The 25,486-nt window shown below is 35.0% G+C and overlaps 2 protein-coding genes across 10 annotated transcripts in view; one reads left to right on the forward strand and one right to left on the reverse strand.

Annotated features, from left to right (window-relative positions):
• Positions 1 to 951: 951 nt before the first annotated feature.
• Positions 952 to 25,486, forward strand: part of tns1b (tensin 1b) — a 254,799-nt gene continuing 230,264 nt past the window's right edge. For 5 of the 7 annotated variants that reach the window (XM_015359171.2, XM_015359174.2, XM_006636697.3 and 2 more), the window contains exon 1: positions 952 to 1,435. In XM_015359171.2, coding sequence (XP_015214657.1) covers positions 1,331 to 1,435 — 105 coding nt within the window. In that variant the 5' untranslated portion in view covers positions 952 to 1,330. The remainder of the gene's footprint in view (positions 1,436 to 25,486) is intronic. The other 2 variants (XM_015359178.2, XM_015359182.2) reach the window with 1 other exon arrangement.
• The window catches only part of LOC102686226 (gastricsin-like), a 29,576-nt gene continuing 26,208 nt past the window's right edge, over positions 22,119 to 25,486 (reverse strand). For all 3 annotated transcript variants that reach the window (XM_015359183.2, XM_015359184.2, XM_006636666.3), the window contains 5 exons: positions 24,551 to 24,738; positions 24,209 to 24,325; positions 22,975 to 23,122; positions 22,795 to 22,893; positions 22,119 to 22,474 (listed from right to left, as the gene is read on the reverse strand). In XM_015359183.2, coding sequence (XP_015214669.2) covers positions 22,307 to 22,474; positions 22,795 to 22,893; positions 22,975 to 23,122; positions 24,209 to 24,325; positions 24,551 to 24,738 — 720 coding nt within the window. In that variant the 3' untranslated portion in view covers positions 22,119 to 22,306. The remainder of the gene's footprint in view (positions 22,475 to 22,794; positions 22,894 to 22,974; positions 23,123 to 24,208; positions 24,326 to 24,550; positions 24,739 to 25,486) is intronic.

Below are 25,486 nucleotides of genomic sequence, written 5' to 3' on the forward strand. Positions count from 1 at the left end.
TGTACTGCATGTGTATGGTACTTATGGTTCAATATACTGTATTCCCTGTCATGCACAAAGAGGAGTGTGTGTCAATTAAATTCCTTTTTTGCTGACTACAAAATTGTAATCATCTTTTGGGAAATACACTATTTACAATTAACTACATTATTTTAATTTAGAATTCTAACCTGCATTCACAAATGTTATTGTAATGACACGGAAAGAGAAAGGTCACAATTGCAATGAAATGAAGTTCAGGTGGGTAGCTGCGTCAGCATGCGTAGGCTACAAAGGAACAAGTAATAGGTTTATTCCATGCTGAAAAAAAGAAGAAAGAGAAGCAATGAAATATTCAATGTTATTATTAAACATTACTGTCAATGTATAGAGCTTCCTTTGTGAAGGATAAAAGTGTCACAGTTCAGTTAACTTTCCATCTTAATAGATGCATTCATCCAGTAAATTAAAGACCATTTATGAAAACTACCAATATCTTGCCAATTGTCTATGATATCTTGCAATATTGCAACACTTGTAAAGTGAGTAAAGTATGTATACCATAGAAGCCATATTAAATATGTATAGAAAAAAATTGAGTCTGTATATAAATTATATTTATACAGTACATATTAAACACTGCAAATTAGAGTCTCACATCACAATGTGGTACATTATTTTATACTAAAACTATTATCATAGTCCTGTGGGTACAATACAATGCAGAGGATTACCAACCAGCTTTAAAATATTGTGGAATAAAATATTTTTAGGTTGTTGAGAAACACTAAAATTCCACCAGAAGGGGAAATGCTTGAAATTAGGGGTTTGCGGTCGGATGTGCAAGGATGTCCTAAAATGGACACCGCAACACTAACAGTGTGTGCGCCTTTCCTAAAGGATGCAGTGTTGAGCCAGGTTAAGGGAGGGAGAGATTTGAAGGGTTGGATTACACACATCCCAGATTTGAAACCCTTTTACTCGACTCTTATCCTGCTTCTTCCTGAACAGCGGTGAAAGAAGCCAAATACGAAATAATGCTGTGATACTGTAAATTAGTGCCAAAAAGAAACAAAAAAGCAGCGCTCTTGATCGCGATAATGGTCTACAGATTAGGGGTATAAAATTAAATAGAACACGGCAATATATCCATTTAACATTTGCCTTAATCAGAAAGTTTTTAAAGTTATTTTAAAGTCATCATTGTGACAACCTGTACCTTATGAATGAGACTCTAAGAACATTTAGAAATTTTCTAAACATAAACGAAGAAGGAAAACTGGATATCTCCGATTAGGTATATTTTAATTTTTTGAATGGGTCAATAGTGCGGGGGTCGGAATCTGCCTGGATGGGATGTACAGTGAGTTTTATCTGCTGTGAAGACGACCTCTTACAGATGCCTTTCGATCAACATGAAAAGAAAAAGAAAGAAGAAACGCGGCTCTTGGTAAAGGTAAGGAGGTCGAGAGATAATACGGACAACACTGGAAAAAAATTTAGCTGGGTCTTGTGGGTTGAACGCGAAGATCGATAAAACGGCGGGGAGCAGGCAAATTGCAAAAGGTAAGACTGATGGTGCTGGATGACTTTTGTTTACCTGTCCAACAAACAGGCGTCTGGGGACTGGCTACTGTTATCTGTGTATGGCGTTGCGTTTTAATGCATTATGCAATGCGTATCACATTTTAAGTATGGGGTTTCGATGAAGAATTGAAACACTTAGTTCCGGTTCTGTATTTAGTTTAAGTTTGAAAAACAGTACAACAACCAGAACTCAATACCCGTGCTGTCATCCTCTTGTGAGCATGTGCTGTTGTTTGTACTGTCTTAAACCTATTTATGCTGTTTTCAAAAATAAGCGTGGCAGGGATAATTAGGTAGATTGATTAAATTAGTGTAATTATATTTAAGTTATCTCCCTCACTTTGAAACACGAACTGATAATTGAGCATTCTTCAGACTACATGTATGTGGTGAGCTCTGACTTCAATGGTAGATATTAAAGGAATCACCTAATGCAGTGATTTAATTTATATTTCATAGTGCACACTTACGGAGCACTGTCTCCATTTGTTTGTTTCCCAGTAGTTATGAACAGCTCTAAATTATTCTAATTAAGTAATAGTTGTGGAGTGAGTTTCCATGTATTTTTTCATGTCATTTATCATCAATGTGCTCATTATAGGAGGTAAGCTAGACTATACAAAAAAAACCTTGAAGAACTGGTCTAACCACTTTAACATAACTGATATTTATAAAATTGGAAACAATTTTTAAGATTTTAAGTGTGCAATTGAACTTCTAGATAGCTTCTCTACTGTAGGTATTTCAAAGGTTTGTAGACCTTTCCAGGTTTGGATGGAAAATTAAGTGAAAATGGAAGTAAATCCAAGTACTGGATTTAAGTGTGTGCTATGCTTTGCTACACTTCACAAAACATAAAAGAGAAGATGCATTGCATTTGTTGACCAGTAGCTTAGACTGCTTATTACAGTGCATATATGATATTTATATATATAGTATTTAAATTATAGAGGTGTATAGTTTATGATACAGTCAGTTTTAATTATCACTTCGTAAAGTACATTTTTATGTTGCTGATTATAAAAGCTTTTTTTCCTGTGTCCGCATGGGTTTTTTCCAGGTACTCCAGCTTCCTCCCACTGTCCAAAAAACAAACACTGGTAGGCTAATTGGCTTCTGAGTGATCTGGCCCTAGGTATGAGTGTGTTTGGGATAGAATTTCACTTGGTATCGCATCTACTGGTGATACATAGCATTTAAAAAAAAATCCAAATTTTCTGCATTGCTGGAGTGATTTTCAGTGTTTCAATAGCATAAGTCTCAAATATCATAGGTCACACTTTAAAGCAAGACAATCAATGTACAGTCTGTAAATAGCCAATAGCAGAGGGCATTTGCTCATAAGCAGAGAATGTGATGATCTATGAAAAAGGAAAACAAAACATTTGATTACTGTAATTAAGGTGAGTTTGGAACAGTTTTAGCAAGCCCTTGCATTTGAACAACAACAACAAACATTTAAATTATCCCAATGAAAAATGTGCATTGCTCATCAAGTACTACACTACATAACTATTAAGAACAAAATAGCATTATGGCTGTTAAATGGCCACATATTAGCATATATTTCATAAAAAAATATGCACATTGAGTTTTGACTAGTTTCATTCAAATTAGATATTATGGGACCTTTTAATTGACCATGTTATTTTCCATCTTATATTTTGTTTAAACTGCTTAATGCAGTGCATAAGCAGCATGTACCCAACACCTATTATAGGAATTCTTGACTTTCCAAAGCCCAGGACAGAGATAACCAGAACGGTGCTTGCTGATGATATGCTTGTCTCCTTAGACACCATTTGTACTGTTTATTTTTAAGAGTTATTCTTATTCATTTAATTGTCACTTTAACCTTAGAGTTATCAACCATAAACAAGATCGTGCTTGCTTGCTCATTAGCATTAATGCTACAGTATGTGATTGTTAGCTGCTGTATACCATTATGTCTCTTACAGCTTGACTTCCCTCTGTATGCTCAAATTTTACATTGAACCCTTTGGATTTGACAAATACAAGATGCTGTAAATTTAAAGGACATTGAGATAAAGCTCCTGCAGGTTTTGGTCGGCTTTGATTGGAGTTTGTATTGTTAAACAGATAGCACCATTAAAAAAACAGCAAGTAGAATGCTAGTGTTACAGTACATCATGTGAAACTGCATTTTAATGTACAAGATAGTAAAGTACTTTTTGACAATATTACATTTAGTTGTAAGCATGTGAAATAATATGAGAGTTTGTCAATGCTAACGATTGCATCATGGAAGAAAACTATGTAGCTTACTAAATTGACTGCTTAGCTCTTACTGTACAATAGGTATTGAAATTATTCTTTCTCATTTGACCTAAGAATTCTGAACCTGCAGACTTAAGGTGAGCAGTGCTTTTAGGTGATTAACACTCAGAAGTACAAATCTATCCATCTTGTATACATAGTAGCTGCAGCATCTCCACAGTTTGTTATCTGGCCGGGGGACTACCATCTCTCTCTCTCTTTCTTCTGACTGTTGCTTTTCTGATGGAAGATAATATTGCTTTTCTGATGGAAGAAAATTTATAGATAAACTACTCAATGTGCAAAGTTATTGATCCATTTCTAACTGCTTTATCTAATACAGGGTCTTGGGGGAGCTGGAGCCTGTCCCAGAAAGCAATGCGTGTAAGGCAAGAAACATTCTGGATAAGGTTAGCCAGTCCATCACAAGACACAACCGCACACACTCACACTATGGCCAGTATTCCCAGAAGGCAATCAACCTTTCAAAAGGTCTTTGGACTATGGGAGGAAACCTACACAAACCCAGGGAGAACTTACAAACTCCACATGGATATCATCCCAGGCCTGAAATTGAACCCAGTGCCCCAGCACTGTGTGACAGCAATTCTAACCACTGTGCCACCGTGCTGCCCTGTACAAAGGTTTTTTCACGTAAATCTGTTAGAGCGTCACAATTTCTTAGAGAATTATGGACAAGCAAGCTTAATCATGAAAATAATATTCTGAAATTGGACCCGGAAAAGTCTAAGGTTAATAAGAGGTTAACACATACTTAAAGTATGGAGCTAATGTTGATGCTTTTCAGGAACAATCAACAGATTTGTATATCTAAACTTCAATCAGACGAAAACGTCTGCAGACTTTGTTGTCTTTAGGCAGCCAATTTGTCCTAGTTTGTAATCAGCACAGTAATGACTATAATTTTGTCATCGCTATAGGAAGACGTTTTGTAACCTGGTATGATTGTGTGCTGCTTGATGTTCCTTGATAGAAACTCTGCTATGGAATGATAAATAAATAGGGTAGATAATGTAGGATGGGACTCTTGGGCCAAGGGAGTGATATGGATGGCATCTAAAATTTGGTCTTTTATTGTGCAGTTTGGGTCTAGAGATTTTTACATCTGTTGTGATTAAGTTAACCAAAAAGATTAATTTTGTAATGACAGAGTTAGGTCACATGAGGCTGACGTATTTGAGCTAGTGTTCCAATGATTTCATTATAGCACTATAAAGCACCAGTAGTTTTTATTGATATTTTATAGTGAGCTGAAAATTATTTTACATTAGCGACTTTTATTTAGTTCATTTATAGTTCAGTTACAGTACGATTATAGTTTAGGAATCAACGTTATGATGCAAAGTAGGTATTGCTAACTTACAAGTCATTGGTAGTCATACCAAAGTTTTGTCACTTTTTACGTTTTATGTTTTGTCAGCATTATTTTAAAACATTTAAATAAAAAATGATATTAATACAATTATTTTTCTTCATATTATTAGTAGATGTAGTCATAGTAATAATATAATAATGTACAATAAATGTACAATATATCCATGTAAACTGGGGTTATTATCATACCTACTACACATTTGTGTTTAAACAAATATATTTTATGAAACAACTTAAAAGGAAATATATTTTATTTGCTTTACACATAAAGTGTTGGAGATGACACATTAAGTGAAACAAGTAAAGGTTTATTGAAAAGAAAAAAGACACAACGAGACACAACATTTTGGCTATAGAGTCTTCTTCAAGTGGTTAATTTCAGGTCAATTTCTATATAGAGTATGTGTGTTATCACAGCAATTTTAGCAACACCGGATTATTTATTTTATTTCCTTTTGTTATATTCATTACTAATACAGGACATTTTTATGTTGTTTCACTGCAATATATATTCTTTATGTTCTGTATATTTATGCTAAAATAACCTTGAGTAGTTTTTTTTTAATCAAAAGCAGCATAGTTAACAAATTCACTCTAGCTGGACTTCTACTCATCACTATTGTCAAAACTAGAACATGCAAATACAAAGCATTGCAATAAATAATATTTCCTTGGACAAGAAGCTGAATTGTAATACAAATACTGGAAGGTGACAACCTTGAATTAATCTTTATCATTTCAGATACATTTGAAAGAAGAAATCATCCTGTTATTAAGTATTGTTGAGAAGTTGAGGCAGACTACCTGGGAAGAAAAACTGGACGTCCAGTACTGATGAACATGAGACATTTACTATTATTTTTTTAACTCAAATCTTAATGAAAAAATATTAAGAGAAAAACTTTTACATTAAAGTTTTTAACTTTCAGTTAATCTTTTAGGTCATTCCAGTCAAAGCAGTAGTGTCATCTGAATCAAATTTTGTGGGCCAAATATGTTACACTCCATATACTGTACACTCCGTAACATATTATCCGTATATCAGAGCATTTTCAGTCACTAGAACTGATCCCAGTCAAGCATTTATTCTTGACCTCTGAGATTGAGATGACACCTTCAACCAGTCGAAGGCCGACTTTCTTGTGGAAGAACAGTGCTGCCTTCTGTAGAATATAACCTTCCTGTAGTGTACAATTCCAGACAATAGTTGACTCTATACCATGATGCAAACGGGCTTTAAGAACTGACTCTTTTAAGTTTGAATCTGAGACTGTGAGGTGACCTGATACAAGTTTTCATAATCCTCAAACAAAACAAAAAAGGTAACCCTAGTGGAATCTGGTACCTTTGCTTCTTTCGAGAAACAGCTGGATGGGGCCCTTAATTCTATTCATTAATAGTAACAAAAAGGTCTAATTAGGCCTTATGTTCTTATTATCAAAACAAGCCTTTTATTATCTTTTCTTATGATAAAATGTGGTCTGTAAATGATAGTGGATATGGTTATATAATGTAATGAGCTTGAGCATTCATTTTACTACACTTTATTATACATGCTGTACTTCGATACTTGGGAATACACTGCACAATGAATCTGTTCTCAATATCATTTAGTGACTTACAGTATATATATAAAAAGAGCTTTGTATGCAATTTTCTGGAATACTCTCCTCACAGTCATTTTGTAACTTCTCTGTTAAATAGTAACAGACATGACAGTCGAATGATATCTGGGCTTAGCATATGTTCATTAATCAGAAGTTGACAGCGCCTTTGCTAACTGCTCCCAAATCTTTTGATTTTTTGTTTTGTTTCCTTTAATCCTGCTTGCAGAAATAAATCATTTTTTAATGTTTGCAGTCAGCAGTCAGAGGCAAGAATGGGGATTTCCAACAACTTAGCATAGACATAGCCAATTTAATAAATGAGACCACATTTACCTACTGTACGTGATAACAAATGTGGCTGAATAATAAGATATGTTTACCTAGGGTAGAACTTTAAATTCATTACTGGCAAAACGTGACACTTGCTTAATTTTCTGTACCACTGAAAACACATGGCTTTAATATCATACTTAATCTTAAAATAAATCTCATACTTAAAATAAAATCATGTGATTTCAGGAATCTTAAATCTGAAATTCTTCTCTAATGTAGTTAATTTTTACCTCCTAAGTGTACTGTTTGTCAGAGTTAGAAATGAGTGAACCTATAACCAATAATTTCTTAAATATTTGTCAGCTACTGTGCTAGAAAAGGTCATCATTGTATAACACTGCATAATGCCTACCTACAGCACTACACCTTGTGCTAGTCTTGCATCAGTGACTGATACAAGGTGAAATGTTCAGAACTTTCAGCAATCAGAAAATGTATTTTGCTTAAGTTAAATATTAACTAAATCTGTACTATGAATCTCTTTGCATCTTAAATTTATGGTGCTAAACATGGAAAATGTCTGGTTTGTGTGTAATTACACACCATTTGATGGTTGTCCTTTTTGCGGTTCACAAATGTATTCACTTGCACTTTTTTGTTTATTGGTGATTTACATGTCTCCTTGTTGAAGTTCAGACTGCTATCTATCCTTAAAGAAGTGACACCATAGTGGCAAAAGGTGTTCACTGTCCTGAAACAAATGGTTTGAACCAATTAAAGCAGGGTGAAAGCATAGGGATTTAAAGCTTTAGAAGGAGAACTGTTGAGCAATACCTTTTATACCATTATACCATTTGAAAATATGCTTACCACCCCCACTACCTTCAGTTTTTGCTTTCATTCTCTTATGTGTTTATTCCACAGAGCTAACAGTCCATGTTATTTTTAGATTCTAACTTCAGACAAACTTTGCTTGCTCCCTCCCATGAACATCAAAGGCTACCTGTCGACTGCCCGCCTACTACACATCTACGCTACTTCATCTGTCTGTTTGTTTGACAGGGGAACAGCTTTTGAGCTCAGCTTCATCTTACAGAAACAGGCGTGCCTCTTCCACATTTGTTTGTCTTTCCAACTCAGTGGCATAGGCAGTGTACACAGTAAATGATAAAAATGAGCCTAAAATTCCTCCCTGTTGCTTTACAAAGGAGGAAGTCTTAATATTATAATTTACTATTTCATTACAGAAAACAGTGTTTCATATTGATGCATATGTGGGTGGCTTATTTTCAAATTACAGAGTTTAGAATTTGTCAGTTGTGAGACCAGCTTGAGTAAGTAAATTATTGCAGTTAATAAAACACCTCACAGATCAGGGAAACAAGGTCACATGCTTTCCTTAGTTCTTGTGAACAGTCTGGGGGTTGAGAAATATATAGGCGATATATTTAAGACAATGATTTATTGAACAGAACAATCACTCAGAAAGTAACATTTACAGAACATCATCTACAGTTCCAGGGCTCAAAGCACCCCATCTAGCCTTCTGCTGTCAATTGCTTATGCTGACAAACATAACTACACTTAGAGACCTCTTTATATCGGTAATGAAGACTATAGTATTTTCATGAAATAAATAATCCCCTGCAGGCAAGACCACACAAACTATGTTCAAAGAAAATAACCTTTTAATTTAAGAGGAAAAGTAAGTATTTCCACATTTATGAGACTCATATTGTTTTCCCTAAATTTAAGATGAGTTCCTTCAGTGTCCAAAGCCTGATAGGTTTAAGTTTGTCAGTGAGGAATCTGAGTTGTGATGATTGTCTGCAGCACTGAAACCTGCTTACCTCTGTATTTTTCTTTCATTTTCTTTCTGTTGTATCTCTTTTCTCCTTTGAAGTATATCTTTTAATTACAGAGTTGGTCAAGTAAGCTATGCTGGATACAGACAAATAACGTTTCAGTTGTGAATACATCCAAATCTCTGCTATCTTCAATTCAGGTGGGGGCTGCCTATCGCATCAGATAACCCTGGGACCTGAAGACACTAACAATATCCTCTTCTCTGTAGCAATACAAATAAAACTGCTATGTGAGTCTTACCCGACACATAACCTGTTCGGATTTGGCTAATTTAGGATTTTAGATTTCTTTGAAAAGATAAACTTAATATTGGGTGACCTCTCATGTTTGCAATTGTCCGTTTTTTTATTTGTTATTTTAGCTCAGTTATTTTAAAATTATGAATGTAAGTTAGATATAAATGTGGTTTAAAAATATTGCTAAATAATATTCTTTCATTAAAAACATCAAGGAGAAATAGAAGAGAAGAGCAATTAGAAAAGAAAACTGCAGTATTCGGACTGTAAAAATAGTTGAAATAGATGACAGACTATAATCTGATTCGATGATGTTAGGCTATAACATTGTTCATAACTAAGAGATCAAGAAAAAAAGGTTTGCTTCCTTTGTGCAGATTTGGAGCTGGACACAATCACATATTCCTGTAGGTTGTTCTAGTGCATCCTGAGGTTGTGTTGAGAAGAAAGTTCTGGAGCTGTCCTGGACACACTTCCAAGGACAGCTCCAGGGATATATAAGGGATATAGTGAGTACTGTGTAAGAGGATATTTTATCTCTTAAACTAGTGCCAAACTGCAGATCAGTTTGTTAGGTAAACCCACATCTGGTGTGAACAGCCTGCCAAGTGAGAAACTGGATATCTTCTTATTGTACAGAAGCTTTACAGCCTGATTAGATGTTTAATGTCCAAGACTGAGGAAATTTCATTTCTAAAGCTCTTCAATATTTAATTATAAAAAATGTTAGTATTTAATTATGGTGAGGATCTTCACTTATAGTAAATTATAAAAATATCATACCAATATAAATTTAAAGAATCAACGCAAACATTTCGCATTCATGATGAATTTCAATATCATATTGAAAACTTCTTTAGAAGTCAAGGAACTGTAAGTAATCACTAATCTAATGATCTCTAAAGAAATTCTAAAGACTATTCCAATTAGTAATAAAAGACTTCATTCTCAATACTAAAACAGCTGGCTTAATTTAAATGACATACATGTGATTTGTGACATCTGGAAAGAAAAGCTTGAGATAGATTAACACATCGGAAGAAATGGTTTGTAATTAAGGTCAAGGTTTATCAGGCCATTTCTAAGTTACACAACAGTGTATGTTCTCTGAGTAGAGTGCTCTATTGATATGATAACCAAGTCACAAGATTATTTGAAAGTCACAGCTTACATGTAGTGAGTATCCATTTTCTATCTGCTTCTTCCAATTCAGGGTCACAGGGGATCTGGAGCCTATCCTGGCAAGCAATGGGCATCAGAGGGCAGACACACAAATACATACTCACACCCTGGGGAAATGTTCCCAGAAGCCGGTTAACCTAACAGTATGTTTTTGGAATGGGAGGAAACCGGAGCACCTAGAGGAAACCCACGCAACACAGGGAAAACATACAAACTCCATGCAGCAAGCATCCCAAGTCTGGAATTGCCACCATGCTGCCCATATCATGAGCACCGTACCTTAGTTCAACTCAGAGTCTGTTTGCTTCAGAGCCACTTGAGAATGTAAAAACAGATTTTTTTTGGAAAAAATGAATGCTTAGACACTGAAATTGAAAAAGTTTTGCTTCAATATAATACTTGCTTTTAAAATGGGACATTTTTATAACATAACATAACATCACTATAACACTACAAAATACATTATTTTAGCTTGCTGATGACTGCACTCCTTAAAATACAATACTAGGTTTTCTTCACTAACCCTGGTTAGTTCAAATGGAATGTAGCCTTCTTTGGTCACTGTCAGCTGACTTTCTGTGTAAGATTTGACATAGATCATGGTGACATAACTCTATTAGAGAGGCTTCTAGAGAAAGAAGAGCAGCCCACATGTGGCTGGGTGGTCCCATTGCATAGATTTAGCATACTGTCTAAGCAAAGGTTAGTGATGTAAGACAGCACTTCCCCATTATTAATGACGGCATTCCTTTTCCGGAAACCCAGGTTGTGAAGTCAATCTATCATTTGTAAAACATGCCATCTGTACATTCATATACAGTAATAGTTGTGTTTCCTATACATACTGAGAAAGAGCAGGAGGTCAGGAATATGCCAGGAATAGGTCTGAACCATCAAGTACCTGTTCCAAATTTGGCTGCCACATATTTGGAAGAGTATAGAGAAAAAACATACTCTTTCTTTTCTTTTATACTACTCTACTTTCTCTTTCTTTTATGCTGAAAAAGTGGTTTCCTACCTGTCTTAATTACAACAGCCAAGCGTAGGAGACCATGTTTGTCCCACATTGTGTTCTAGAAAATTGCTGATTTTGACATGGGTTTCCAATGTGCCATTTGTGCCATTTTAAATTTTGTATTTGCCATACCGTTCATTTTGCTTTAATATTTGAGTAATCTCACTTGAACTTCACTCTTATTCATGTAATTGAAAAGACTATTTACCCCTGCAACACATTTCATAAGATGCTGCACATACTGTATAAATGCACTCATTTATTTTATCTCACCTGACACTTGCGTCATGCGTCATAAAATAGGACAATATAAATCTAAAACAGAAAAAATCCTTTAATACATCAGGGTTCCATGATGCTTTACGTTTTGACTATACTGAAAGATTTGTAATAGCTTTGGTGACTGTTTATCAAATATGCACTCTATAGCTGTTTTGCTTCATTAGAAGAAAATGCTATCTAAAAAATTGATTTCTATCAATGCATTTTTTTTAACTTTAAAATTCAATCACCTTTGCACATGCAGCATGCAATAATTCTTCAGAAGATTAGACCTCTGCAAATAATTTTAATTTTCCTTTTTGTTATGACATTGTAAGTTAAAATGAAACTTCATCCCCATTTTCAGTTTACAAATTAACAAATTACAATTTCTTGAACTTGAAGGTAAACTGGTCAAAATATAGAAACCTCTGGCTAACAAATAATTGGGGGACAAAATAAAAAAATGAATTTTTTGATCAAACATTCAGCCATGTAACGTATACAATACCATGCAGAAGTATTCAGACCTTGCAGTTTTCACATTTTGTTGCATTCAAATTTGTAGTCATGAAACTTTGATGTAGAATTTAATACAGTATTTGTAATATACATGACGTGCTCCACATATTGAAAGAAAAAACAGAAAGCAGTGCATTGATAATTAATATGAAAAAAAAACTGATTGATTTGATTTGAAGTATTCAAATCCTTTCCTTCAGCTAACCTAAATTACTGTAGGTGCACAAATTAATTTTGCCACACAATTAGTTGAGATTAGAGGGATTTCTGTATTTTATATCACCAATCACACACAACACAACAGCTCTTTGGGCCAGCAAGATCTAATTATAAATGATGAAAAGATTAAAACAGCCTTAAAGTTTTAACTTTGAAATATACATTTCACCTGGGTGCATTGAACTCAAAAAGCATCAGATCCAAAGAAATATGAGACATTAAAAAATTCCAACAAAATATTATGTTTTATCACAATTGCGTTTGCAGGGCTTCAAGTGCGTATAAATCCAGGGAAATTCTGTGTCTCTCAGGTCTGTACATGTATTATTGTATCTCATTGCAATACCTTTTCATTTCAACAGTTGTTTGTGTTTGTGCCCAGAAAATATTAAGTAGCCATGCTGGTTACAGGAATATCATTCTTAAACTTTACTTCTTAAGCTTACCTTGTCACCAGTTCAAGATTAAAGCACAATACAAGAAAATAAATGAAAGAAACAAAGGCAGGGGGAGACCAGGAGCTAAAGGTTTCCAAGCCTGAAGCTTATGAGTGATGATTAAAAGAGCAGAGGGAGGAGGGCAGGCACAGAAGATAGAAAAGCCTTCCCTCTGGCAATGAGATTCCCTGCAAAGGCATGATTGTTCTTTTGTATACCTAATGCCTCAGTAATGATGACAGATGTGTGATTAACTCTGCTCTTCTTAAACACAACCGTAAAAGTGAAATCAAATACAAAGAAGAAGCTGGTGGCTCTACTTAATCTAACCTCCTGTTTAGACTGTGCTCATGTGAACTGCAGGGGAAGTGATGAATTGCTGCATTATACCTCTTACTCCACCCTTCAGCACCATTTATGGGTCGTGGAATAACATGTTTTAGCTACACACTATACTGAGAACTTGACCAGAGCCGTGAGCTTTTGTCTTTATTATCTTATATGACATCAGTTTCAAACACCACTAATCTTTCAAGGGTGTTATTACATAGTTGAAATCATTATCCATTAAGTTTTTTTTTCTCCCATAAAGAAGCATGTTTAAGACCATAATGGGTTTGAATAGGTTGAGTAACACAGAGCTTATGTTAAAAAAATGGGTAACCTAAGCATTTGAGTGTGACTCAGTTGGTCTGGTGCCAAAAAGAACTATTACTGGTTTATGTACACATAAAACCATAACCATAAGGTGTGCTGGAAGTGAATGCCATTGGCTCCACCTCCACCTGAAATGGCAAAGGTTGCAATGTGAATGTTTCTGCATTCTAGGAAAACGTGATTTATACCCTTAGGGTAAACCATTGTCTGAAGAATTCCATATATAGTGGAGAGTTACTTTGTTCTCTAAAGCAGCACTGATGGTGTCAGATAACACCATAGGATGCCTATTAAGTAATGGAGCTTATCTTAATGTACAGCGGACCCTGGTGATGTGCCTTCAGTGGGAGGCCGTGGTTGTTATCTCTAAGTGTTACCAGTGTAAACTAAGGAGTGAAAAAATGTCAGATTGGGTTTTTAAAGCATTTTATCAAGTCAAACTTAAGAGTTTAATTCCCAGCTGAATGGCTACTCTAGTATGGCTTAAATATTTGACTGTGGAAGGATTGGTTTTTCACGTGGTCTCATACCACATCAAAAATGATTGTGGGAGCTAAGATGTGTAATGCAGGTTTCTTGGTTTGTGTAGGACAGAAAGTTTCAAACCAGAGCACCATGTTATGATTAGTGAAAAAAAAAAGATGATGGGCAATTAGGAGGGAAGAAATTATTACAACTCAAGAAGTTTATTGAGTTGTTTTGAAGATGTTTTGCTATCGTACCTGAGAGATTTCAGTAAATAAATAGCTAGGAGCAAATCAGTTAATGCTATGCCCAACGGTAACCATCCATTTTCTAACCGCTTTAACTAGTACGGGGTCACAGGGGAGGTGGGGCCTAACGAGCAATAGGGAAATCGCAGTTTACTCCCTGGATGGGAATGCCATTCAGTACTAATCACCACAACATGCCAGTACTGAACATGAACATGTCATCATTGATTTGATTCTGACCATGTCATCTCTGCTTGGTTCTTGGTAATGATCTTCTAATATCTTCTGTTGATCTCTTGGCTGCTAAATAGGTTGTTTTTAAAGTGTAGGACTAGACTTAAATGAATAAGATCAGGCTCACATTACAATTGCTATTGCAGTTATTATTGTTTTTTTTTAGTTTTACAAATATAAAGGAAAAATGCAAAAAATTAATTCACTGCTTCATGTTTTATGCATGTAGTGTTCAACCCAAATGACTTCTGTTCTTCGCATTTTCTAAGACCATAATTTATGTACAGTAACTAGGTACTTAGTTGTTAACATATCTAGAGTATATTAGCTGCATGAGTATTTCAAATGACAGTTTTAGGTTGTTCAGGTTTTATTGTAATTCACTATAAGACTAGTAATTACTGTATGTAATTTGTCTAAAAACTATGACATCTAAAGTGGCTATATTAGTACTGATAAAGAAAGAGCAACTGTGCAAAATACTGGGAAAATTACTGAAACAATAATTTCATACTGCCACCCAAGTTTGTTCTCTTGAAAAATACTATTTTTGTTTCATTAAAAAACCCTGCATTTTGGCACTGGATGAAAAAGTACTTCCTTCAACAAATCATTTTGAGTGGCAAACAAGAATAGCCTGAAACCCTCCCTATTTCTGAATGTTCCTGATGTGACAGTTCTCTGGCAGGGTGTCTGGTGTATTCTGTAATTATCTGACAAGGTATGTGAAGGAGTGTAGGCTTCCAAGAAGTCTCCGCAGCATTCCACTGTCCTGCTGGCTCCAGCCAAACAGTGTGGCCTCTGTGTGTTACTGTAGCAACCCGTCTCACCGTTATCTGAGAGTGCTGTGCTCTTTTTGCCCATTTAATACAGACCATAATTTTTCTTTCTCTTATAAATGTCTCAAATGGGTTGGCAGTATAGAACATGCCATTTCTGATACGTATCCTTGATTAAACTATAACATAAGACTTCGTACCATACTGCAATACATGGAGTATTAACTTTTGTCATAAGAAGGAATATTTTTATTTTCTATTTCTAGATATGTATTTTGCACATAAGGTTTTGGTTTTGGTTCAAGGTGGGTTTTTGTGTTAGTGTTAGTTGTGAAGTAGGTTTTCCTCTAAGATTTGCCAGTACTTTGGTCTATCTTCCCATTAGTACTAAGAAGTTTCCCAGTTCCTATTGATGAGAAGCAGAGCTGTAACAAAATGTTGCCACCATGATCGGCTGAAAGGAATGATTTTGACAGAGAGTGATGAATTATATTGGGTTTGTTTCAGATTTATAATTTTTCATTTAGTGAAAGGTTCTGACCACAAAACCTTTTGCCATGTGTTTGCAGTATCAGTTAGGTGCTTTATTGCAAACCACTTGTGGAATTTATTTTTTCAACTTTGTGGAGTGACCAGGATATTGTTGACCTATGGACATTTTCTTCTTTCATATTACCCACTGAACTCACTGTTTGTTGACTTAACAGTGGCATCCCTAACCAGTTTTCTCCTTGCCTGGCTGCTCTGATTGGAGAAACAGCCTGATCTAGGCAGTGTCTGGGTGCTTTCGGCTTCTTAATGATTAAATTCATGATCAAAGTCCCTTGGTCTTCATAGTTGAATCCTTGCTTAAAATTCCTACCTGATGGAGGGACTTATACAGTAGATGATGTTTTAATTTATTGTTACACCCAGAAATTGCAACAGTACATTGTGAGAGTACTTGATGATTTTTAGAAATCAATCACACATAATAATTTGCAATTTCACAAATGGATTCTAAATATACAATATACATTTATTGATATAAACTACATAACAAATAGAATATATCTGTGATATGAAAGCTTGATAATTCGCTTGATAATTGATAATTTTAAAAGTTAAAATATGTTTTTGCTGAATAGACAGTTGCTATTTATAGACAGTTCTTTATATTATAGCTGACATTTTTGTGTTGAAGACATTTTAAAGTGCAAGGTTACAAGTTTCTGGGTAGCAGCTGAAATTCAAGCATGAAGAAACAAAAAAAAATCTAAAGAAAGACATTCTTCATACTGTATTTTCCAGTGCAAAAGAGGTCTACTTTGGTTAGAGAGGGGCATTTCATTAGATCTGGTTAGTGGGCAACTGAATGATAGTTAACATTGATGATCATCCAGCTATAGGAGACTCCAAAAAGAACCTGACATTCCTAAAGGATGATACCAAGTGCTTCAGGGTTTTATTATGCAGTATAAACTGATTTTCTTAAGATTTCACTAATTAATTATATTGTATATTTAAGAGAAAAATATACAGTATACTGGATGTAGTCTTTTGCTTACACAGCAGCTGAATAAAATATACAGGTGCACAGGTTCCACTGTATGAAAACCCATCACAAAAGAATACAAAAAATACACTATAAAATATTCAGTAGTTTTAAGTTTTATGCAATAAAAGCTTTGTCTGTGTCAGCAGCAGCACTCCGTGCCTCATCCCACCCTTACCTCCAGAACCATGGATCCGAGCAATAGAGAGCTTCATTTAAATGTTTTTGAATGGGCCAGACTCCAGTAATACCAGGGAAGAGTATGTGGGTGCTCATGATGCAGCAGTACCATCTTAAACTGCAGTCACACCATCCAGTCAGATCTGTTTCAGCCATTCCAAAATGACTGGTTTAGAGTATACACAGAGGATTAGGAACTTGCTTTAATATGGTCCTGTCTACTAGCAGGCATACTGTATACACTCCATAAAAAATAAGGGGATCATTCTGATATGATTTTTGGAGAAAAAGTGTTTGTTGTCCCAGATATGGAAAGTACAAAAAGAAGAGGAGCCAGGAAGTCTCTACGCTTTGTCTAAATATCTGTTCTTTTTCTTAGCCCCTAGAACAGTTATTTCCATATATTCTATGTCATCTTTCCACTGATACTTTTCTTTCTTCTGCCTATGGCAAACCCATTATGCGAATATTATTTTGGTGTGAGTCATCTTTCTGTTTAACCACCTTCCATTCCCTACTTTACAGCTTTGCGGTTGCAGTACCGTGTATCTTTTTTTGTGCCTATTATTGCCTGAGACCAGTCCAGTTTGAGACTAATTGCGGAAAAGCTGTCATCTGAATGTTCTTAGTCATTGCAGCAATCTGGGAACTCAGCGTCACCATCTCAGTTTTGTCATATCACACCTGCTATTCTGTTGACAGCTCCACCAGCATGGCCAATTTATCCAGCTCTGGAGGATCATCCTTTTTTATATTCTTTAGTTGAGGAACAAGAAGAATTATTATGTATTTTGGCTCCCTGTCATCTCAGACAGACTGGGGACTTAAACAAAACAAAATCAGTTAGTGAGTACTGCAAAAAACAAGTAAGATGTAGGCTATAACATGAACACTTTGAGTTGCCATCCCATCCCTGTACTGGTTACCTGATAGCCTGTGTATGTTTCCATTTATTGTGTTCAGCCCTCATTGGAACCAAAATGTACCGTCCATTTAATCATGTATACATTAATTTTTAAATTATTTTTCATGTGTAAAGATTCAGATTCTTAAGGCTAATGTATCGCACGTCTGGTTAACCTAGTATATTGCATATGCTGTTCTCCATCTGTCCGAAACTGGATTTTAAATTGAACATGAGGCAGGAGGGTTATGTCCTGGAAATATACAGGTACACAAGGTTAAGAATTAAAATTGGAAACACTGACAATGAGCAAACAGAGCTGTTTACAAGCCATCTGTAAAAGCTCACAGACATCTGGTCATCTGACATAGATACAGAGGTGCCATGTTATACTTGGCTTTGATGGGCAATATGTCTTGTGCTGGTATGTGTCCTGTGTGCCTGCTATCTCAGGGTAGCTCATCTTGGCAGAAACTGCAGGCCACATGACAGCACAGTAAGAACACTAATAAAAGGGATGAGAGTGAATTTGTAGGACACTGAAAAATGGCTGCATCCCACAATCCTAGAGAGCAGAAAGACCACAAAATATTTATTTTGGTAGTGAGATCAAAACTGTTGCTTTTTGACCATTTGTTCCACTTTTCCACCAAGTTCACCAAACTTCTTTCATGAAAGTGAAAAAAAGCAAAAAGCAATTTATACTCAATAAATATTAAACTTAAAAATAGCTTGCTAATGCTCCAAATCTAGGGAATCTTAAAATGCTCTGAAACAGCAAATTGCACTTAAAACTTGGTTGTTTTCTTATTAGGAAAAATAGAACCCAACATAAATAAAATATGTTATTAAATATGAATTGGTGTTTTTAAAGATCGTACTTGGCTTTTCAAGACAGGGATTCCAACTAGTGGTACAAAGAATACATTGGAATCTTAAAGTCTAGCAGACACTGGAAAATGAACTGAAGCACTTATCATTTGTGGGAAAAATGTTATGCAAAACTGGAAGTCTGCCACTGGAATTGAGTGATTGGTGAAGAAACTGACTCACTGTAACACAAAAGATTAGGTTTGTTTATGACATTTCTGATTGCATTATTTTTTCAATGTTACCTTGCAATTCAGAACAAAGTACTCTTTATATTTTTACATTATTGTCATTATTATTTTAAGACTATAATACAATATCAAAGAGATTCTGTGACGTACAGCCACAGGCTTGCACTGACCTAAAAAACTGTACAGGCTAGTTCCTAGGGAAATTGTTTTTTTCCCAACTGCCTATGGAAAGTATTGTTTGTAAGTGGAAGAGAGTTCCCTCTGTATCTTTTTAGGATTAAAAAATACAAAAACTGTAGGGAAGCAAAAGCTGTAATTCATAAATGTAATGAATAGAGCTTAGAGGGAAACACATGATAGGTAAATGTAAAATAATACATGCTGTAATTGGGTTGTAGCTGTATAACCTTGTTTGCAAACTATACTATGGAAACATCACAGCTAATTGGCCTTTAATGAGCAGATCTGAGCATGGTTTAACCATTCTGTTTGGTAAAAATAAACAATTATTTTCTAGGGATAAAGAAAATGTCAGTGTCCTTTTTAGAAATCTAAACTTTTTCAATGTCCTTTAGATTTCTCTTTGTAATTTGCTGAATGTGCTGCTGTGTGTTGTTTTTTTTCTTGAGCTTTTACTCTGTAGCGTTTTTCTTGTCTTCTTTTTTGCTACTGGGAATCCCAAAGTAGCATTTGTGCTTAGCAACCATGGATTTCTACAAGGTCTACAATGATGTGACCCTGACTATTTCTGCATGGCCTTTACGCTTTTTCTCAATTTCTTTTGATTTAGCCCATTACACCCTGTCGTTGCTTTGTAACTATAGAAAACATATGACAGAGTTAGACAGACTGAAGCATTCACGCATAGTCTGCTTTGGATTTTACAGAAATAGCACTGAAATGGTTTCTCTCTTTTTGTTTCCATTTTTACCTTTTTGTAAATAAATGCAAGAGACATCCAGGGGAACCGCAATTAAGGGAACAGCAGAGAACACCAAAGCGCTGGTATTCAGGTCGTGTGATCGTGTTTTCATTATTCTGAGAATGTTTCCTTCAGGGAGGTAATAAAATCCCCTTTTGACATGCTGCATTTACTGTGAATAAATGCAGGAAGACAGCTCAACTTTTCTGAAGATTGCAACAAGCTGGGGCAGATAATTTGAATTATTGCTGTTTTGTCTTTTCTCTGTCTTCTTTAATGGATAGGTTTCCATGTTTCTACATTCTTTTTCAAGAGACATCACCTAATAGATATTTGCACTGGAATGTCAGCAATCAAAGTATAGACATAAATTACTGGAAATGAGCTAGACATAGTGTACAAAGTACTTGACCAATTTTCCCAGATTTTTGGTCATCATGGCCACACGATCTTCTCTAAGCATTTCTACACTCAGCATCTCTTTCTTTTTCTTCTTTTTTTCCATAAAGCTGCACAACCTGTTCTTTTCACTTTCTGGACCAGTGCAAGACATCAGACCCCTCTTGCAGGGGTTCAGTTTTTAATTGACTGCTCAGTAATAAACTGTCACACACCTCCACATCTCAAGTCATTTTCAGACTGGTTTACCTAACTTACACTACCACAATGACTTTCAGATCTCAAATGACTGTTCAAAATACAAAACAAGATGTTTGATATTATGCTTGCTTTTTTAATGTAAACCCCCAAAACATGTCTTCATAATGAAGGAGATTTCATAGTGCAACTATATGTGTATTCATTTGTAAAAAAAATATGCATAAAGAATTCTCCCTCTTCCTATTATATTCCATTTAATTGGATTGCAAATAATGTATATATTTTGAAATATATTTTAATCAAAATATTTTCCTTGCAGTGTTTTCTTACTTTTAACAGCTTTACCATTAAAGTGTTCAGTTTCAGCATTCAAGTTTTGATTGAAGCATTCAGTTTCAAATGTTTTTATTTGATCTGTCTTTTAACCGAATGGTACATTGAAGTGAATATGTTTGCAAAGTACTAAATGTCAAAAGGTTGTAGAAAAATTGTGACATAAGGTTGTTTTGTCATATCAGTTACTTTATTGCATTGTACAGTATGCTCTGTCAGTGACTGTGGCGTAAAAGATTGGCAGTCTAGATAATGTTTATTTTGTATTTAGAATTACCGGCAGACATTGTTCAGAAGACTCTATACTTTACTAGGTGGGTCCTCTATTTTTTCACATAAACAGCTAGACCCATAGATTTATGTTGTTGGAAGACAGTATCATAGACTCTCAACACAGTTGGTGGGTGATATGTCCTTGTAATAGCCAAGAGCTATTAAGAGATTTTATAAATGTCCTGGGCATTTCAGCAAACTTGTAGTAAAATAATATCAATATGGCAATACAAACAGGTTTATCAAAACAAAGTAGGGCATTCTGTGTACTTTAGACAAACATAGAAATTACATTGTATCAGATTATCACTTGACCAATTGTATGAGGTATCTGAAATTTTCTGTACAAGTTTCGGTTCAAATCCCTCCAAAGACTCTTTATTGATATTTTGATTATTTTGATTTTTTTTTTCTTTGAATTTAATTTACGAACACAAAATGCTGTTAAAACACACTTTCTTATCCAAGCTAATTAGCATTTCAATTCCCTTGTCCAGTTTTTATTTTTTTGCTATGTGCCTCAACGTCAACTTCTTTTTCACCTTTGATCTGGTCAAAGATCTGTTTCCTTCAGTGGAGACACAGTGGCTGTGGGATCAGTTCCATGCAGGCACCCAAGGGGCACAAAGCATAGCAAAATCTGACAGTCAACTAAAACCTACTAATTGAACTCTGTTCTAAATAACAAAACACAGAAAAGTGAAAATACCTATTAAGGTGATCCATTACAGCTTTTGAGAGCTGAAAAAATGTGACATGTTTTTGAAGTTTAATAAGGTTTTAGTCAATGTTTTTCATCTTCACTGCAGTCCAGAACCATAAGCAAGGAAATATATACTGATTGTAAAGTTGTCAACTATGGAGATGCATGAAAATTATAGTTAATGGTTTCAGATGTTGAAAATGTATTTCTCAGTACTGAGTAACTACAGAGTATCTCCCAATGCCCTGGAACTGTGTAAGAAAATAAAGAGAAACTGGAGTTTCTAGCAGATAGAAAACAAGCACACGAAAAATTTTACATCTTTAAACATATCAGTAAGAATTGCCAAAATATAACCCGAAACATAGATTGCATTTTATTCCTTTTAATCAGGTTTATGGTTGTACATTTAAAAATGCACAATTTTTAATGGTTACAATTCAGAGTGCCCCTCTTAAAATATGTTCTTCTAGGATGACTAGAAGACTGTCGCTGGTTTCACTTAATAAGATGTATCAATTTGTAGAGGTTTGTTAAGTGACGTGGATAAGAGATCTTTAAGCAAGTGTAGCAAACCCAACTCTGCCATTCCCTTGGTCAAAAACAGAATAAAATTGCCTCAGGAACACATCTCCCAGAACCCAGTATGGCAAACCATCCCGATACTCCTCTCGGGAACCTTCAATCCCACTGGTGCAGTAAGAGTTTCCATAGTCGTCCTGGTACTGAAACATAGTCACAGGATGTATCCATAAAGTTCACTTCCTTCTGCAGCAAAACTGTGTTTGCTTCTATTAAAACATATTACTTCGCCTTTCTCCTATTTTTTACAACCTTTCTCCTTTTTTACAAACTAAAAAGAAAATATAGCCAGCTGATAGAACTTAGGTTATTTGTATTATAACCACAACATAGAATATAGAACAATATAGAAACTGGTGACAAGCAAGAAGATTATAGTTAATTTGACTGCGATGATTTATATTCATTGCTTCCCTCAGAGAGCAACGCATTACAGATGCCTACGACAGCAGTGAATACTTACCACTAACACATAAGCAGAGGGCTCAAGATGAAGGTGAGCTCCATTCATGATGAACGTGAGAGGAGGCAAGGAGTCTATGCTGTCGCAGTCAAAGACATACTGAAAATAGAGAGCAACTGAGTTAAATGTGTCCTCTACAAATTAGTGTTAATATGACAGACAGGGCTTTGAGGTACTCACCTTTCCGTTCTGATCTTGTTGAGCTCCAAGAGCCTGATGGAGTTCATCTACATATTGAGGGGGGCATGCAAGAAGAGAGGTGCCAGTGTCTACAATCGCAGAGCAACCACTCTGGCACCAGCCTGTGCTGTGGTGGTCTATTTCAAACCTTTGAGAAAATTTGTTAAAAAGAAGCAAATCAGCAAGTACACATCGGTAACATATTTTGTGAAAGGTTTCTAAAGGAACAGCGACTAAGTATTGGTAACCTCACAAAATCATCTTTCTAGAAGAAATATGTTTTGCATTCAACATTTGTATAATATAATGTATGTCTAATATTAATGGAAAAGAGCAATAATTTTAAATGAGATTAAAGTGAAAAATCCAGAGGAATCTCTGTGACATTGCCATATTCGTGGCTGCTGTTTTTATTCTGCTGTCTCATCCACAATTTTGTGTTTTCCCAAGGTGTTTTAGTATTTTGACAATTTTGTTTTGTAGGTTTTCATTTTAGGAAATTAAATAAACTTGAATAATTTTATAGTGGTGGAACCACTAGAAATTTCAAGAGCTAATTGGCTATTTACTAATTTACAGTAAGCTTTAGTTAACAATGTGTGGGAAACTATTGAAAGTAGACGTCATAATAATAACTCTTAAACCTCAAATGCACCTCAGCTCTTGAAATGATAATTGTAATATACATAATAAGACATGCATTAAAATAGTCATTATGGATAGAGACACATGTTTGGATTAGAATATTGTATAACAAGTTGATAATTCAGTGTGGGATTTATAGAAATTAAAATCTAGAAGAGAAAACACCTTTCATAAAAATGCTTTATAATGTCTGGGATGTGTGTCCACATGTGGCTTTAATATAAGTAACATGAAGGAAAAGAAAAAGCACTAGCTTTTGATTCATGGAGATGTGGAAAAAAGACTCCATAAATTCTTTACCAAACTGTGGATTTATAATTTCACTTTTTAAGAGCTGGCATCAGCTACCACTTTGTATGATTGTAACTATGTTGTGTGCAACAAATCTATTAATTCTTAATAAAGTAATGGCTTTGGCGTTAGTGCTTACCACTATGGCCAGACTTTTCTGCTGAGCCCTGGGTTAAGAGTAAAGAAAATGTTTTGGAAGTAATTAATAATTGTGTTACAAATATGAGTTACTTGTTGAAGCAATACTTATAGTCACTGAAGAGATTTTCAACTGATTGCCAAAACCTGGACAACATACCCTTCAAAAACCAGCTGCCAGTGGCTTTCATGGGCAACAGGAACCCAGTGAATTTCCCCAGTGTAGTGACTTGGGTCTGTTCCACCAAAAACAACTTCGCTGCCCCGTTCTGAGCTCCTTGAGATAAAATTACATACTGTAATCATTCAAAAGAGATAATTCAAATAATTCTAATTCAAGCCCAAAGGATAGTATAAATGCAGCTAATTACTTCTGTTGTACATATAATACAAAATAAAACTTTTTTGCTTTGCATCATTTTACAGAAATATATTCGTCGCACTTTGAATATTTAGCATTCAGGTAGAATATACACTTTATGTTGAATACATGGAATCTCACTTGCTGAGGTAGAAAGCAAAGACAGGCTCCTCAAGCAAGTTCTCTTTTATCATGGTGTCCACAATAGTTCCTTCGTTTTGTTTAAACGCTAGCCCCATGATTCCATCATGTAGGGGTCTTGCAAAGTGGTTTCCTGGTTCTGTGATACTCAGACCTATCTTCTGGTTTGTGACAGTGAGATCCCCAAGCTGTGGAGACACACAAAAAACTTTTTCACTTTTCTGCTAATGATTGTAAGGGGGCAATGTACAGTAATTCAATAATTTATTAATCCGTGGTTTTCTGATATTCAACTTATATAGATGATGAAAAATGTGAACAATTAGCAATGTTTCTGTTGACTGAGGTTATTTTTATGTCTTGACTAGAAGATAGATGTCATAATGACCATAAGTTTATACCTTTCATCTCTCTGTTTCATGAATTTCTGAAAACTTCACTGCCACCAAATTGCTCACTCCAAATTGTAGTGGGAACACCAGTGTTAAAAAAGTTCACTTACAGTAGTTGGCCTCATATTCATATTATCAAATGCTCACTATATTTACTTTAGAGGTAAAGATGTATAATTGCCTCAGTTTACAGCAAAAAGTGTTAATCATAAATATGGGAAATCCTTTGCTGTTAATGATTTGTCATTTAACATTCCTGAATTACATGCATTTACTTGGTACATTCATTTCAAATGAACCTGTTTTTTTTTTCTCAAAATAGAAATTAACTTGTAGTTTGAAGATAAGTACTATATAAGTAACATTTTATATATCTAGAATAGAAAGACTAGAATATGTCTTTGAATGGTCTGGTCCATGCTACTTCAAGACAGTGGAATTTTATCATTGCCAAAAACAAGTGTTTTAATGGGGCACTCTGAGATACTCCATTAAGACTGAAATTCCCTATTAAACAGCAAAAAACCCTCCACAGATCATTAAA

Source organism: Lepisosteus oculatus, chromosome 12 (assembly GCF_040954835.1).
Source record: "Lepisosteus oculatus isolate fLepOcu1 chromosome 12, fLepOcu1.hap2, whole genome shotgun sequence".
Lineage (NCBI taxonomy): Eukaryota > Metazoa > Chordata > Actinopteri > Semionotiformes > Lepisosteidae > Lepisosteus > Lepisosteus oculatus.